General features: G+C 38.9%; 1 protein-coding gene across 7 annotated transcripts in view; it reads right to left on the reverse strand.

Annotated features, from left to right (window-relative positions):
- LOC122558001 (microtubule-associated serine/threonine-protein kinase 4-like) overlaps nucleotides 1–18,045 on the reverse strand; it is a 475,290-nt gene that overhangs the window by 87,013 nt on the left and 370,232 nt on the right. For all 7 annotated transcript variants that reach the window (XM_043706362.2, XM_043706358.2, XM_088000634.1 and 4 more), the window contains 4 exons: nucleotides 17,423–17,632; nucleotides 2,732–2,833; nucleotides 2,229–2,361; nucleotides 149–216 (listed from right to left, as the gene is read on the reverse strand). In XM_043706362.2, the coding sequence (XP_043562297.2) occupies nucleotides 149–216; nucleotides 2,229–2,361; nucleotides 2,732–2,833; nucleotides 17,423–17,632 (513 nt within the window). The remainder of the gene's footprint in view (nucleotides 1–148; nucleotides 217–2,228; nucleotides 2,362–2,731; nucleotides 2,834–17,422; nucleotides 17,633–18,045) is intronic.

An 18,045-nucleotide genomic window follows, 5' to 3' on the forward strand; every position in this document is an offset into this window, starting at 1 on the left:
TTCAAAACCTGAATAATTGCATAAATTATAGATTAAATTAAAGATAGTTTTAGGTCTTAACAACATACAAGGAATGATGACAAATTGCAGAAGTCTAGAGATTTATACTGTTCATATGTGTGAAGAGCAGTATGGCAAATATACTTACACCCACTGAGTCATCAGTTTCAGGAGTTTCTGCTGTTCCACTATCATAGCTAGCCAACTGGGCCATTTCTTTTGAGAAAGAAAAACGTTACTCATTAGGGAGAATAACAGTTGATTGAAGGGGAAAGGTCACTCATTAAAATTAACCGAAAGCAATACATATTATAAAGCATGTTGCTAAAGACTGTAATTTTCCTTGATAGCTTAATGTTATTCTGCAGGTGACCAGAAGTTTTATTTGCTCTATTTTTCTTTTACTAATCTCACTCTTATTCATTCCAATTATAACAAATTCTGTAGTTTGCTATATCTAGATTAATTATGTAATCTACTACAGTTCCATTTAGCGCTTGGCACAGCAACCTGTCTTTTCTCCATGCTGTTTGGGATCGTTTTACCTGATTTCAGTAATTATTTGAGAGCTTTAAATTGTTCGCAACTCAAAGCAATTGCTAGTAACTGATACAATGCTCAAATTGAACAATGGGTCAATGAAGTAGCTACAATGACTGCTGAGCCTTTTAGCACACATTTGTGAACCAGCCGAGCATCTGTCCTTTATACTCAAACAAACTATTTCTCAAGACCCATGATACAAAATCTGCTGATAACAACACAAAAATAAAACTTCCTTCTGGAGAACCCATCTGTGCTGCAGTCACTGGTGCCTAATAGGTTACACATCTATTTTTTTTTAATGGTCAACAGGAAGAAAAATTGAATTTATCCGGCACCATCTCCTAACAGCAGTGTGATCAAGCATGCAGCTTGCAGGAGCAATTGATCTTAAAAGAACAGTAGACAACTGAATTGGCTAAAGTGTCTTAAAGAATTTAACATACTTCAGATCCCACAATTTGCCATAAGATACTAGAGATGCAGAAACATTTGTTTAATTAGATGGGTTCCAATTAGATGCTCAAATGCCTTTTTAATGACTGTTTTTAATGTGCAAATGTTGCTGCATTTGGGGCTTAATAGAGCAGCAAGGCAAGTAAAAATGAGTGTCACTGATGGTCATACTGTGCCAAATGAACAGGGCGAGAACGAATTAACGTGGAGCAGATGCATGGTACCTGAGCAAGGATAAGAAGGCTTTAAATAACATGTACAGCCTCCTAAATACATATTCTGCCAGAAAGCGCTTCTGTTATTAGTTATATGCTAATTTATTCATAACTCAACAGCAACGTGAATAAATAATGCTTTCTTTGCTTTCTTAAACACATTTGCACTTTGTTACATCCACTGCAAAATGAATGCTTTTTGTTTAGTGATATTGTCAAGAAATTATGTTTCACAGCAGGTACTGGGTATGGAAGAACATAAGCTTTATTGGGAGAACATTGCAAAAACATCCCTAAAATATAACCGTGCTTTAAAATAAATCTTCCAGGATACAAAATTTCCCAAAGCATAAATTCAAATTATTTTTGACTAACTATTGATTGCTTATTCAATACTTTCAAAAATGATTGTTTAAAATATTTAACATGATGAAAAGCATCAAAATGTACCTGAGCAAACTCTTAATGATCTTTTTACAAGGATAATTTTAAATTAGTCACTTTTAAGATTTGTTAAAAGTAAATCACTTTTAAAATCCATAAAATGCAGGAATCATTGATTATAGAGCAATTATTTCTCATACCTAATTGCCCTTAAAGTAGTGATGGTAAGTTGTCACCTTGAACCACCACAGTTCTTGGTACATAGCTTTGCCTGCAATTCTTTCAGGAAGAGAGATTTTGACCCAGTGATAGTGAAGGAACAGCAAGATTGTTCCAAATCAGGATGCTATGTGGTGTGCAGGTGGTGGCATTGTCTCCTAAGTGATAGAGGTTACAGGTTTGGAAGGTGCTGTTGAAGAAGCCATGGTGAATCGCTGCAACATACTATGCAGATAGTATATGTAATGCCACTCTGTGTCAGTAGTGAAGAGAGTGAATGTTGTTTTCTAGATATGCCAGAAGTATTATATCATTGCTACAATTTTCTTCTAGTTTTTATTCCATACATGACTAAGCACTTGGTGAAGAAAAATCTAATTTTCAAGTAGCACAGTTAAAATGATCACTCACCCTCTAAGGGATCTCTAGTAAGGCCCAACTGACTGATAATATAACGGGGAATATCGGATTTAATGCCTTGTCCTTCTTTAGCATGACCTTCTGCTGCTTCCAACAAGTGATAGAACTCCTCAGGATCAAATTCCTGGAATAATAACATTTACCTCAGTCAATGCTTTAATTTCTTCTAATACCTTAAATTTATTCCTCTGTGCAAAGTTTACAGGAACAGATTGCAAAAATGTCACTGTGCCTCAAAAACAAACTTTCTAGGTCAATAGATACATTCAATCATAATCTCAAAATATTTCTCTTGCACATCAACTGTTACAATCAGCTAGCTCAAATATATATTGTTCATCCCTGCATAAATAATTTTCAAATGCATCGTATACTCATATGATAAATTGTTTACATGGATTATGGTCTCTATAGTCTTGCTTCTGATTGTGCACATGATCTCGATTTTGTCCATTTGCCAAATGCATATCTTTATTTTGTAAAGAAGCACTTACAAGACATTCCAACAATCGAGCTGGACGAGCAATGATGATCAGTAATTTCCTGACCAATTGATCAATGACTGCTAGTTCATTACTTTCAGAACGCTTGTGAGCCTAGACAGAGAGAAAGGAATAATGAGTACAATATTTTAATAATTTGTGCATAAGAACCATTATTGGAATAAAATTCTAAACTACTTTTCAAATGAACCAAATATATGAACAATTTTCAGTACTTAATCCCCCATTTAAAAAATCTCCAAAACAATTTTCCCCACATTAAAGCTAAATTACAACTGTTTGCATTGTCAATCATTCCACTATAAAAAATCATTAAAGACCCGAGGCTTGGAAACTTGATTAGCATTCCATTACAACACAATTAATACAATATCTCGCCAACAATGCTGATGGCATGATGCATAAGTCAGTTATAAAAGCAAGTTGAATATTTAACCCCTCAAGCCTGTGTCAATACATAATAAAATCATGGTTGATCTGTGACCTAACTCCACTTAGCTCAGCTCCATTTTCAGTAGAATTTGGTCAACTAAAATTGGTCAATCTCAGATTTAAATGAACAACTGATCTAGCATCAATCACTCTCTCTCCCTACTTTGGCAGTTCCATATTACATGGGATTATCACAATACAGGTTGATCACTCTCCATCGTTCCTTGGGTTTGGCGGGTGGTTTTACTGCTGGGTGGCTTTCTTCCCGTTAAGCAGTTCTGCGTCTGGGCACAGTAGGAATCTACTGCCCTTCATTTCAGGACTGAAGTGCCTCTTCCCTGCTGCCATCTAGTATACTTGCACCATTGACTGGGGTCTTCTAAGCCAACAAATCCTGGAGCACTTGAGACACTCCCACTGCGCCACTTGGGCACCAATTTCACATCAACTCAGATTTGTAAACAAGATTCCCAAACTTCCATCACTGTTCACGTGCAAAAGGATTTCCTAATTTCAGTCCTACAATGCTTAAGCTGTCATCCTCGACTTCCCATTCAGAGGAAATACTTTCTATCTACCCGGTTTGCCATACTAACATTCTAAATTCTATAATTCCTAACCGTAATCTCATTATTTCATATTAATCTCATTATTTCACATTAATCACATTACTTCACCTTCAGAGACCAGGCATCAATCTGGTAAATCATGAAAGACCACTTGCTTTCTTCTACATGGGTAGAAATAGAGGAAGAACTAATTAAGAGACTGTGACAGCACTTTATTCAGTAAAAGGAAACTGGGATAGCCATTGATAATAGTCCTTAATTATTTTAATAACTAGTTGTTGCACGCTAGTGTCTACTGATGTGATTTTTAATGTTAAGCAGTACTGGTAATATTGAAGTATTACAGCTGAGCGATAATTTGTCAATAATCACTGTTGTATTTAAAATCTACAAAGTCTTTACAGCAACATTATGGAGATGATTGTAATAAACATAGGAATGGAGAAAAATATTACAGGCACCATGACAGCAAAATATATTTTCACTTTCATTGCACCTCCTGGGAAATCAAAACATTTAAAATGAAGATTTCAAGTTTCTGTTTTGGTACTGAAAATAAAAATCAAGGTTACAGGGTCTCAAGATGACATTTTTTTGACCACTTATTATTCTTTGCTCATTTGCTTTACTGTTTAGATGCTTAAACGCAGTGTGAAGAGAAGACTAAGGTCACTAGATACACTGCTCTGTCTTTCACCTTACAAAGCACAACTGTTCAAATACTGAGTCATTATAGCTACTGACTTTTAGACATCCCCCTTGTCAATCTTCTTATACTGACAAAGTGGTAGATGAAGATTTAAATTATTTAATCAGAGTCCCTGGAGTCGACCTTTCACTTTCTTGAAGAAAGCTGACCGCTACACAATAGTTTTGGTATGAAAACATTATTAGACTCTGTTGGCCTAATAAGAATGAAGACTGGAATTTAATGATACAGCAACATAATTTAGGTTTCCTTTAAATTATTTGACCAATGTACATTTTATCCCACTCAATTTACAAAGGCAATCCGAAATACATTTTAGTTTTCATCCATAAAAAAAAAATCAGAAGCCTTGTTGAGCTTTTATACACATCAAAAGGACTGTGTCAAGAAGATGTGGTTTCCACTCAAATTATGGTAGCATTGGGCATTTTAATTGAAAGATAAGTTGAAACCCTATAACTGGAAGGACTCCACAACCATCAAGATGGTGGGCAGACATAATTCTAGAATTCCTGCTACATTGCCAGAGCCAGCAATTTTCATGAAATTGCGCTAAGGGTGAGAGTAGCAAGTGCACACACTACACTTATGACCTGGCCGGCTCCACTGGTGGAAGGCATCCCCGAAAACACCTCATCCCTCAATTTTCTTGCCAGTTTCTCCAACACTCAAGGCCCTTCAGAAAACTAGTGTAACATTATCTGGATTTTGGATTCTTTTGAAGGGTAAATTCACAATGTCTTGACCTGTATCCATTCCATGCTACTTTATTCGGACTCAGTAAAAATCCACATCACCCTCATCCATTACCATGACCCCTTATACTGTCCATGTCAACTCATATCCACACAGCCACTCGGAGTGGGATAAAATGTACGCAGGTCAAATAATTTAAAGGAAACCTAAATTATGTTGCTGTATCAAATTGTCCATGTTAACTCTATGCCAACTCATGGCCTTTCCATCTGGTGTACGCTATGTATATAACCAAGGAGCCAAATAATAATGGCAAATGAGGAAGTGTTGTGAAAAATACACACCCAATCTTAAATCACCTTTTGAAAAAACAAAATTGCTGTTCCTTCAATCTTATACAATTGTCACTGAGACAGACCATTAAAGTGCCCATTACAGGGGCTTCTTTCAATTTTGCCAAATTAAACATTGAGACATTGACATATCATCACAGAAAAAATAAATGATTGCTTTAAGATGTCTGCCAAGCAAAATCAACAAATCAGTTCAGTTGCTGAAACAGAGCTGGGAGGGGTGAGAGTGGTTTGCAATTACTTTGCTGTGCTATGTGGAAAAGGCAGGGCAGTGGTACTAGGTGAAATGCTTCTCCAGAGAGCCAGCACAGATATAAGATGACAAATGGCCTCCTTACGTGCAGCAAACTATTCTATCACAGTTTCTCTATTAAGTAATGTAATGTTAGAAGGAAAAGAATCCACCAGAGCATTCAACACAATAAAGTTTGGTCACAAACACCATCAAGTGTGCAAACTGCTACTCTTTTAGTTGTTAAAGGTATAATATAAATGCAAGCTGTTCTTGGTTGAGGGATGTCTTATACAGATAAACAGTAAACTACTGAACAGCCTAGATGGGCTACTGAGCAAAACAACAATCTCAAAACTTCCATCTTTAAATCCATTACTCTATGCTGAAAAGAAACCCAGAATAAACTAATCTAAATCAAAGATTCAATTCAGTCTATTTAAGTAAACAAATGTGCAGAATTTAAGAACTCAAATTAATAATTCTTTTCTATCTGCTTTTTATGATCAGAGATGGATTGATTTGACCTATGAAGACAAATAGCCAAGTCCAGATTAATAAGTTAGTTCTTTAAAAATCGGAATTTGAACACGCCATTTACTTGGGATGCACAATTTGCTGCTCTCCTTTATTTTCTTTAGCATTCTGCTTTCCACAGCTGGATAAGTATCTTCTGTCATTACTTAATGAGCTAAATGACTGTTCAGTCGTTCAGAAAGCACAAAATGAACATTATATCAGGTGGATCCCGATTGGTCAGGTTTCTACTGGTGAGGCAATTAGCAGAAAATGCAAGTAATCAGCAATTCGACTTAGAGTTCTCTCTGTTCCAAGGAAAATAATCCCATTCTGTCCAGTTTCTCTTCCTAGCTAAATTGCTTCAGCCCTGGCAAATCACCCTGTGCCCTCTCATGGTGACCAGAAGTGTGCACACTACTCCACTGTGGCCTAACTAACATTAGATCCAGCACTGTGTGGTAACCTCTTTGCATTTGTATTCAACACCTTGAGCAATATGCCCATACGCCTTGGGCTTTTGTGCCACAGTGGTAGTGTCCCTACCTCTGAGTCAGGATGCCTAGGCTCATCCCATCTGCTCCAGAGGCAATATAATGACATCGCTGAGCAGGGTGATTGGAAAATATCTCTCCTATGCCTTCTTAACCACTTTATCAAACTGCTGCCTTCAAGAAACTATGGGCATGCACACAAAAGTGCCTCTATCTTCTGTACCTCCTAGGGCCCTGTCATTCAACGTGTACTCCCTTTTCTTGTTAGTCCTCCTAAAATGCATTGTCTTATTCTCTTCAGGACTAAATTCCAATTGCCAGTGTTCAGCTCATCTGACCAGCCTGTCTATATTGCCCTGTAATCTAAGGTTTCCCACCACACCAGTTTACTGCACCGCCAATTTTAATTTTGTGGCGTGCGTGTGTGTGTGTGTGTGTGTGTGTGTAGGTGGATTGCTGATCTTACCTCCTACATTCATGTCTACATCATTAATGTATCCAACAAACAGAAAGGGACCTAGCACTAAACCCTGTGGTATGCCACTGGATACAGGTTTCCTTCACAAAATGATTTGTCAACCATTACCCTCTAATTCCTCTCATTATTAGATTAGATTACTTACAGTGTGGAAACAGGCCCTTCGGCCCAACAAGTCCACACCGACCCGCCGAAGCGTAACCCACCCATACCCCTACATTTACCCTTTTACCTAACACTACGGGCAATTTAGTATGGCCAATTCACCTGACCTGCACATCTTTGGACTGTGGGAGGAAACCGGAGCACCCGGAGGAAACCCACGCAGACACGGGGAGAACGTGCAAACTCCACACAGTCAGTCGCCTGAGTCGGGAATTGAACCCGGGTCTCTGGCGCTGCGAGGCAGCAGTGCTAACCACTGTGCCACCGTGCCGCCCATTATAGAGCTAACCACTGACCAGAAACTGAACTGGACTAGCCATATACTTACAGTGGCTATAGGAGTAGGTCAGAGGCTGGGAATCCTGCAGCTAGTGACTCTCCTCCTGACTTCTACAAAGTACAAGTTAGGATGATGGAACAATCCCCACTTGTTTGAATGAGTGCAGCCCTCAACAAGCTTGACACCATCCAAGACAAAGCAGCATGCTTGGCTGTTTGTGGATATGGTTGCATTACACCATCTCCAATGCACGTGTACTATTTACAAGATACACTGCAGAAATTCAAAGGCTGAGACAGCACCTTCCAAACGCACGACCACTTCCGTCTAGAATAGTAATATAGCAGCTGAACACAGGAACCTGCATGTTGGCCTCCCAGTCACTCACCGTCCTGACCTGGAACTGACTCATCTTTTCTTCTCATTTGCTGGGTCAAAATCTTTGAACTCCCTCCCTAAAGGCATTGTGGGTCCACCTACAATAAACAGACTGAAGCAGCTCAAGATGGAGTCTCATCACTGCCTTTTTACAAACAATGAGGGATGGACAGTAAATGCTGGCCCAGCCAGTGAAGTCAATATACCATGAATGAATTTTTAAAAAGTCAATTTTAGATTCAATTACCAAATTGCCCTAGATTCCATGGGTTTTTAGCATCTTAAGCAACCTGCCATGTCACGATGGCTCAGTGGTTAGCACTGTTGCCTCATCGCGCCAGGGACCAGGTTTCATTCCGGCCCCGGATGACTGTCTGTGTTGAGTTTGCACATTCTCCCAGAGTCGGTATGGGTTTCCTCCACATGCTCCGGTTTCCTCCCACAAATGAAAGATGTGCAGGTCAGGTGAATTGGCCATACTAAATTGCCCATAGTGTTAGGTGCATTAGTTAGGGGTAAATATAGGGTAGGGGAATGGGTCTGGATGGGTTACTCTTCGGAGGGTCGGTGTGGTCTTGTTGGGCCAAAGGGCCTGTTTCCATACTGTAGGGAATCTAATCTAATCTAAAAAGAACTTATCAAAAGACGTTCATGTAGACTACAGCAACTGCACTGCCCTCATCTGCACAGGTACTCACCACCTCAAAAATGTCAATCCAATTTATCCCACATAATGTATCCCTTACGAATCCTGCTCTCTATCCTTGGTAAATCCTTGCCTCCTCAAGATGCGATTAATTTTGCCCCTCATAATTGTTTCCAATTTTTTTCTTGCCATTGCTGTTAGGCCCACTGGACTGTAGAGTCCTGGTTTAATCCTTCCACCCTTATTGAATAATAATTTATCCACATTAGCGGTCTTCCAGTCCACTGACACCTTTCCTGCAGCCAGAGAGGATTTGAAAATTAATATCAGAGCCCTTGCCGTGTCCTCTCATGCCTTCCACAGCAGTCGTAGCTTTATTTCATGGGAGCCTGAGGATGTATCCACTTCCAAGCCTGCTGAAACCATAAGTAGTCTCGCTGTGCTAATTTGCTCAAGTATATCACAGCCCCTCTCCTTGGTTTCCTGTTCTCACTAAAATAATGAAAAAGAGACAATTGGCAAACCTACTTTCTAAAACCAAAACACAATCCCTGAGAAGTCACAATTCAAAAATCAGCATTTGTCAAAATGTCAAACAAAAAGAGAAACAACTGGATGCTAGTCCTTTCAAAGAAAGAAGATCTTTGCATTTATCTAGCATCTCCCATTGCCCCCGATAAACACAAATCACCCTACAGCTAATTTTACAATTTTGTAAAAGTTAATTTGTAATACAGCAATATCCCTTAAGCAGCAATACGATTGCTGGTCAGATAATGTGTTTCTGGTGATACTGCTCGAGGGAGAAACGTCAGCCTTGGCATCAGAAGAACTGCTCTACCAATGAGAAATAGGAACAGGTGTAGGCTATTCGGCCCCTCAAGCCTGCTCTGCCATTCAATAGGATTGTGGCTGATCTGACATTCCTCACACTCTTTCCCTGACTAACCAAGGATCTATCTACTTCAGGCTTAAGTATACAAAGGGACTCTGCCCCTACAGCTCTGTGCGGCAAGGAGTTCTAAAGACTCACAAACCTGAGAAGGTTGAAAATCGCACAACACCAGGTTATAGTCCAACAGGTTTATTTGGAAACACTAGCTTTCAGAGCACTGCTCATTCATCAGGTAGCTGTGGACTCAAGATTGGCATACAGACAGACTCTAACCTCACATCTTTAATGCATTATCTGAGCTGAGATGTCACTTTTTTAATATAAAATCTTAAGTTATCTTGAGAATGTGACTTAAAAGAAGTTCTGGGATTTACATATTAATGAACCAAAACCTCCAATTTAGTCTACAAGATGAAAGACTTAACAGCAATCTAGGTTTGTTGAATATATCAGTTCAGTTGCGTGACATTATGATCTTTTGCTGAACATTCTGTGTCTTATGATCCTGTTTCACAGCTGCCTAATGAAGGAGCAGCATTCCGAAAGTTAGTGCTTCCAAATAAACCTGTTGGGACTATAACCTGGTGTGTGTGATTTTTAACTTTGTCCACCCCAGTCCAACACCAGCACCTCCACATCATGGCAACCTGAGAAGAAACGCCTTCTCATCTCAGTCTTAAATTATTCTGAGACTATGTCCCCTGGTCCTAGTCTTTCCCATGTGGGTAAATCTCCTTTCAGCATTTACCTGGTCAAACCCCTTAAGAATCTTGTACGCTTCAATGAATTCCCCACTCATTCTTCTAAATTCCTATGAGTAGAGTCCCAAGCTGTTTAGCCTTTGCTCATAAGTCAATCCCTCCATACCGGGAGATCATCCTAGTGAACCTTCTGTGAACTGCTTCCAATTAAATATCTTTCCTTAATTAAGGGGACCATAATTGCTCACAGCACTCCCGATGTGGTCTCACCAACACCTTGGACAGCTGCAGCAAGTCCTCCCTACTCTTAAGACTCCAAAGCCCTTGAAATAAGGGCCAACATTTCATTAACCTTCCTGATTACCTGCTGCACCTCACTTTCCGTGTTTCATGTACAAATTCCTCTGGGTTGCAGCTTTCTGCAGGCTTTCTCCATTTTAATAATACTTTTGTTCTCCCTTCCAAAACAGGCAGACTCATATTTTCCCACCTGAAATGATAGCCAAGATCAATTCTGGGATTCCCAACCCCAATAACCAGCCTCTCTAATTTTTACCAGGAATATTTAATGATGTAAGTGCTGGCTTCGGTTGCAAGCCCACATCCTGTACCAAGCTATATCTATCACTGTCAGAGACATGGCTGGGTTGTCTACCACATTCCTGGAGCCAGACCAAATTAAACTTATAGTGACAGTAGGTGTGTTTAAAAAAAATCTAATTCTGATTCTAATCTAAAAAATGAATTAACAGAATCTTACATGGATTCGTGCAGTTTTTGAGCAACGTACCTCTGCAAGGACAAATTCATCCCACAAATGTATATATGTATGTGTGCGTGTGTGTATGTCTATACACAGACACTCCTATATATAGACACACACACTCCTACTCACACACACTCCTACAGACACACACACTCTCATATGCACCCTCTCACAGACTTAGACCCCTTTACACACACACATATACACTCTCTCTCACAGACACTCACAACCCCCCACCCCAGACACATACATACACAAACCCACGTGCACACACACACATTATATATATAATATGTGTGTGTGTGTGTGCATGCATGTGAGTTTGTGTATGTATGTGTCTGGGGTGGGGGGTTTGAGTGTGAGAGAGAGTGTATATGTGTGTGTGAGTGTAAAGGGTCTAAGTCTGTGAGGGGTGCATATGAGAGTGAGTGTGTGTGTGTCTGTAGGAGTGTGTGTGAATATCTGTGTGTGTGTGTTATAGGAGTGTCTGTGTGTATCTGTGGACCCACGTATGATTCTGTTATTTCATTTTTTAAATTAGAATCAATCTAAACATTATGGCACAGACAGCAGCACACAGGAGGCTAACACCTTCAACACATTATCTGGGCTGACACCAATTGTTACAGTTAACCTGAGAATGTAACTTTTTAAAGAAATTCTGTGATTTACATATGAAAGAAGTGAAACTAACATGGTCATTCTAACAGATGAGAGACTTAGAAAACAATCAAGGTATTTTTCAAAGAATAATTTCAGTTACATCATAATGTAAACTGTTGCTATAAATTCTGTGTCTTATAATTAATTGTGTACTCCACAACCACCTGAAGGAGCAGCGCTCCGAAAGCTAGTGCTTCTAATTAAACCTGTTGGACTATAACCTGGTGTTGTGTGATTTTTATCTCTTTACCTTGTTTGCTAGTCTTCCATTCTCATTAACTTCCACTCAACATGAATATTTAAAATCTTCATCAAGATTTGGAAATACATCAGATGCTTTGCCCCTCATATAATTGCAAATTGCTTCCCTCATCAAATGTCCACCCCCATGCAGCGTCTATGAGGTTCTTTTTAACAATTTTCTATGTTAAACGCTCTCCATAAGTTTAAGTTCATAAAAGGTATAAAGATCTATGAAGAGATAGAAAAAGGGGTTTACCAGAATGTTACCAGGCATAAGGGACTTCAATCATGACCTCAGGGTTGACAAATGAAAATTGTCCTGCCAGGGAGCAGAGAAGGTTAATGGGTGACTAATTGCAGGTTTTCAAGAGGATCTTAAGTTTTGATGGAGAAAACAAAAACTGCAGTTTAGTGAATGACAAATAATCAGAAGTCACAAATCACTTGCAGAATATGTAGACGGGTGATAGGGAGAGATTTTCTTTCCCCTCTCAGGGTAGTCAGGATCTGAAATGCTCTCAGTGAAATGAGGGCATAAACTGTTTCTACAAAATTAATTTGAAAAGGGCATCGGACGGAAGCTGGAGGATGTGGTTCTTACTGGCTTACAAACATCTGGAATAGAAGCCTAAGCATGACTACTTTTTCAAAAGCAAGCATAGGCATGATTGGCCTCATTGTATGTTCTAGCTTTCTATTATTCTGTGTCATTGCTGGGATGATGGACAACTGTCCAAAGATGAAACAAGTTGACAATGTCAAACGTATAGCCCTTAGATTCTGTAACATATTGTAGCTAATGGGGAGTGAAAAAAGAACTTCAAATTTAAATAAATTTGCAGTTTTCAGCTTCAACCTTATCGCCATTTTGTGGAAGGAATTCTACCCTCTCCAGCTATTACAATAAAACAACTCCATGGAGACTGAAGTCTTGCATTTAAGCTTTTGCTAATAGCATACCATTACTATAAAACTGTGGAGATTATTGCATATGTTGCTGTTTACTTCAGCCTTTTGATTGTATGTTTAGTTCTGCAGCAGAGATAACTGAAATGGTGTTGTATAATTACACGATAATTCAAAGTTAACAAAATATTTGACTACTTAAATGGTTAAAAAGACCAGCAGACTGACATTTCTCGATGTCAAAAGCTAGAATTTCTGACATTACTGCTTCAAAGCCTGGAGCTCAGTGCTGTGTATTCTATGAGAATATAGCAAGGTACCAACAGTAGTTGTGGTTCTGTTCGCCGAGCTGGGAATTTGTCTTGCAAACGTTTCGTCCCCTGTCTAGGTGACATCCTCAGTGCTTGGGAGCCTCCTGTGAAGCGCTTCTGTGATGTTTCCTCCGGCATTTATAGTGGCCTGTCTCTGCCGCTTCCGGTTGTCAGTTCCAGCTGTCCGCTGTAGTGGCCGGTATATTGGGTCCAGGTCGATGTGTTTGTTGATGGAGTTTGTGGATGAGTGCCATGCTTCTCGGAATTCCCTGGCTGTTCTTTGTTTGGCTTGCCCTATAATGGTAGTGTTGTCGACTGGGACAACACTACCATTATAGGGCAAGCCAAACAAAGGACAGCCAGGGAATTCCTAGAAGCATGGCATTCATCCACAGACTCTATCAACAAACACATCGACCTGGACCCAATATACCGGCCACTACAGCGGACAGCTGGAACTGACAACCGGAAGCAGCAGAGACAGGCCACTATAAATGCCGGAGGAAACATCACAGAAGCGCTTCACAGGAGGCTCCCAAGCACTGAGGATGTCACCTAGGCAGGGGACGAAACGTCTGCAACACAAATTCCCAGCTCGGCGAACAGAACCACAACAACGAGCACCCGAGCTACAAATCTTCTCCCAAACTTTGAATACCACTTTGAATACAGTAGTGGTAGTTCATTTTATACTAAGACCCTACTTCTTGCTCTTAATATGCGTGTAGTGTCTCAGGCTGCTAACGGGGGTAATGAGTTTTGAGCAATTCTGTTAAACTTCGATAAGAAAGTTTATACTTGGTTTGAAACTCAATGTCACTAAACATAAATGTCTGTTGATGTACAATGTCACTCTGTAGCTATTCTTTGTATCGGCATCATTAAACTGAATGTTACAAAATCTGTAATGTCACCAACACCAATACAATAAACTTTTCAGGTCTTTCTAAGATCAGGGCTTTAAAATTTCATAGTTAGTCTGATAAACAGTGAACTCAACAAAGTCTTAATGTACTTAGCCAACTACCAATAACTAAATGCAGAACAATAAAGTTACCTTTCTCTCTCAGTATTTAAGCTACAATCTTAAAGTAACGTTAGATTCAGAGGAAACTGCGGAACACATAATGTACTCTGGTTATTTAGTCCAGCTATGCAGAATTAAAATCTACTCACTGGTGTGTATCTACTGAACTTATGGAGCACGTGTTGGATTTTCACAAACAGATAGTCCTTACAGCCACAATGACATCAGGGTGTGAGGAAACTTCCAAAACAGCTAGCTCAAGCTGCTTTACTAGACTCACTGGTACTTTGAAGCCAGATTGTCTGACTATAGCTTTGGATCCAATGGTGTTAGAATTTGAATTTGGTGCCAGTTTTACAACAGACTGAATTTGGTACCTGTGGTGCGATTGTAGCATTAGACACTCAGGCATTATCAGTTTCTCCTTCCAGATTGTAGAACACAAAATAATGTTGAAAAAGGATTCAATATTAAAGCCAATTTGCAGAAATCTGTGTCTTTAGATAAACTGCCCGTCACTGAACTATGTTCAAGACAGGTTTGTATTAAATTCCATCTGCTAATAAGCATAGATGGTGACCACAGTAAGGGATTTCTAGGGCTTCAAATTCAAAGTGCACTGAAAAACTTTATTTATATCGGGATTTTACAGTAAATGTTCAACATTTTTATTAATTAAAAACCGAGTACTAGATTTAAATCTAGCCATTAAACATTGAAACAGAAAATCATTTACTGATCCTAAAGATTTAAACAGAAAAACTGATCCCATGAATACAATTATACAAGAAAGAGATAAACTCCATAAGGAAACAAAACATTTCGACAGTGAATTCAAATCTGGTCTGTCAGCAAGTCGATGGAAGAATAACTCAGATTAGAATGGTTTTGGATGGAGGTTAGCTTGAGGCATTGGCAGGGGAAGGAGGTAGGGTTGCAATTACCTCCAAAGCTTTTGGTGGATTGAAATGGGTAATCAACAGTGGATTAATAATCCTTGAAGCAAAGGCAAACGTATGACTCGAATTTAGGGCAGTGCTGGATATAACCTGCCACAAATCATTTTCTAGATTCATATACGATTAACATCCACTTGGGAGAGGAATCAAGGCTATGTAATGAATCTAAGAGTTGTTCTTGGCTGGCAGGCAGTGACCATAAGGAATGAGAGATAAAAACTAGGGTGGGAAATAAGTCAAACATATTAATTTAAAGAACATAAGGCTTAGGTTTGCTTTGAGAAAGGACAAGGAACAAGTTAGGGTAGAACTATTTACCTCGAGGAGTACCAATTCCAGAATGATGACTAATGGATTATCCAGGTATATCGGAACCAAAGGCTGACAGGCAAGACTGTAACAGAACAATGGCCTGCCTTTAAACAGGGGCTGACTTGGGTACAGTTAAGGTACATTCATATGAGAGAAATAGAGCAAGCAAGTGTTGAACTCTATGGAATATTAAAGAGATAAAACAGAAAGTAAAGTAGACAGGGTGAAAATGACAGATATCTAAGTTAAATAATACCTCTGTGAACAGACTCATCATAGTACGTTGGTGGGAGTGTACCTGCTGTCCTTTCTCAGTCTGGCTTCCAATCCAGATGCACAACAATGTGGTTGACTCTTAAATGCTATCTGAAATAGCCAGCAAGCCACTCCAATGCATAAACAAACTACAGCAAAGAATAAAACCAGATAGATTATCCAGCATTAATTTTGGCCTGGAAATGTCCTCACTAAGATCTAACAATTTATGCCAAAATTGGGAAAGCTGTCCTATAGACTCGTCAAGCAAAAGCCTGGCATAGCCATACTCATTGAACTAAAAGCTATAATTAACGTCCTAGACACCTCCATCACCAAATCTAGGTCATTAATACAGACTACAAATATCAGCAGTCCAACTACTGAGCCCTAGGCAATGCAACTGTATACCTCAATCCAGTCCTAAAAAAAACAATTTATTGCTACACTGTTTCTTGTCACTCAGTCAGTTTCATGTCCATGCAACCACTATCCCTTTCATTCTATGAGGCTATAACTTTGCTGACAAGCTAATATGTGACACTTTATCAAGTGCCTTTTCAAAGTCCTATTAAAAACATTGCTCCCAAAAATCCTGCTTGTTCACCAAACAATTGAATTAAGTTAGTTACACACCATATTTCCTCAACAAATTTATTCTAGTTTTCACTAATTAATTAATTAATCCAAACTTATTAAAAATAACAGTTAATTACATTGCAGATTACTGTTTCCTAAGATCTTTCCCACCACTAATGTTAAGCCAACTGGCCTGTAATTGCTGCATTTTCTGAATAAGGGTGTAACATTTGTAACTTTGCAATCCACTGGCACCATCCTGAACCCAAGGAGATTTGGGAAATTATTGCAAATTCCACCCTTCTTTCCTTCAACATCTTTGAATGCATATAAAAAGTGTGGTGCTGGAAAAGCACAGCAGGTCAGGCAGCGTCAGAGGAGCATGAGAATCAATGTTTCTGTCATAAGTACTTTATCAGGAGTGCTGAAGGGCTTATGCTTGAAATGTCGATTTTTCCTCCTCCTCAGATGCTGCCTAACCTGCTGTGCTTTTCCAGCGCCACACTTTTTAGATTAAGAAGAATTTGGACAGAGATTTTCAAAATTATAAGGGATGAAGACCGTGTAAATAGGAAGAGATTGTCTCCATTAGCAGAAGAGTCAAAAGTGAGAGATCGCCGATTTAGCGTGATTTACAGAATAAACAGGGGAGGGAAATTTTAAGCAGGGAATGTTTAGGATTTGAACTGCACTGTCAAAGTTTGCGGTGGAGCAAAGAACTAGATAAGCAGTTGAAGAGAAAGAAATTGCAGGCCTATTTGCAAGGCAATACAGAAAGGATCAGGGAGTTAGCTGACTGAATTGTTCTGCAGAGAGCTAGCACAGGTAGCTCTCTTCTTCTTTGCTATAATGAATCTGTAATTCTATACTGGTAATGGTTAGACAGTTTTGACCAGTGTACTTCAATACAAAATTCATCCAACATTAAGTAACCAAATCTTTTTGCAACCTTCAATGATAATAACGTTCTTTTATTTACTCATTTTATTCTAAGCAGGTTAACTTATGTTTCAGGAATTAAATTCCTAACATTCAGCCACATGGGTTTCCACATCACAAAAAATAAATCAAATTTGTTGTCATCCAATTATCAAAACAAAACCTTAGAAATACCTACTTCCTGCAATAACTTTTCTAATTTTTCTTGCAATTCAAAGAAGTATCTTGAGGTGATATGGCCCTGTCGGGATTTATCCAGGCAATCTCGTGCCAGCTCAATGATCTGGTGATGTGCAAAACTGAGGACTCCATCTGCTAGTGGAAGAACATTATCAGGAGAATAGCTAGTGATAATGTCCTGCAGCCTTTCTTCCATCTGGGCTGTGGCCTAAGGATCGAAACAACTTGGTTAGTGCAAATAAACACCAAATATATTCCAAGTTTTAAAATATTGTGGTCTTATCATATGCAAAATTTCATTATATTGATTTTCAGTTTTATAACATGCAGTAGTGTATACTGGGACAAACAGCATTGCTAAACTTTCTTCATGATGAAAGGAAATAACTTAACTCAAGCTAACCATATTGGTTATATGTTTGGGAATAAGTTAATTAATCACTGCGTATACAATTTACAGACCACTGACGATGCTGAACTAAATTTTACTGACACTCATTAGATTGTGAAGTGCTCCATAAGATCAGCCACTTACGGGCCATATATCAAACATAATGGATTTTTATAATGCACTATTTTTATTAGATAAGTTATAGATAAGTGTATTAGATAAGCTATAGT

The sequence above is a fragment of the Chiloscyllium plagiosum genome, unplaced genomic scaffold (genome assembly GCF_037043375.1).
Source record: "Chiloscyllium plagiosum isolate Xiang-an unplaced genomic scaffold, Cpla_swu_hap1 HiC_scaffold_2, whole genome shotgun sequence".
Classification (NCBI taxonomy): Eukaryota; Metazoa; Chordata; class Chondrichthyes; order Orectolobiformes; family Hemiscylliidae; genus Chiloscyllium; species Chiloscyllium plagiosum.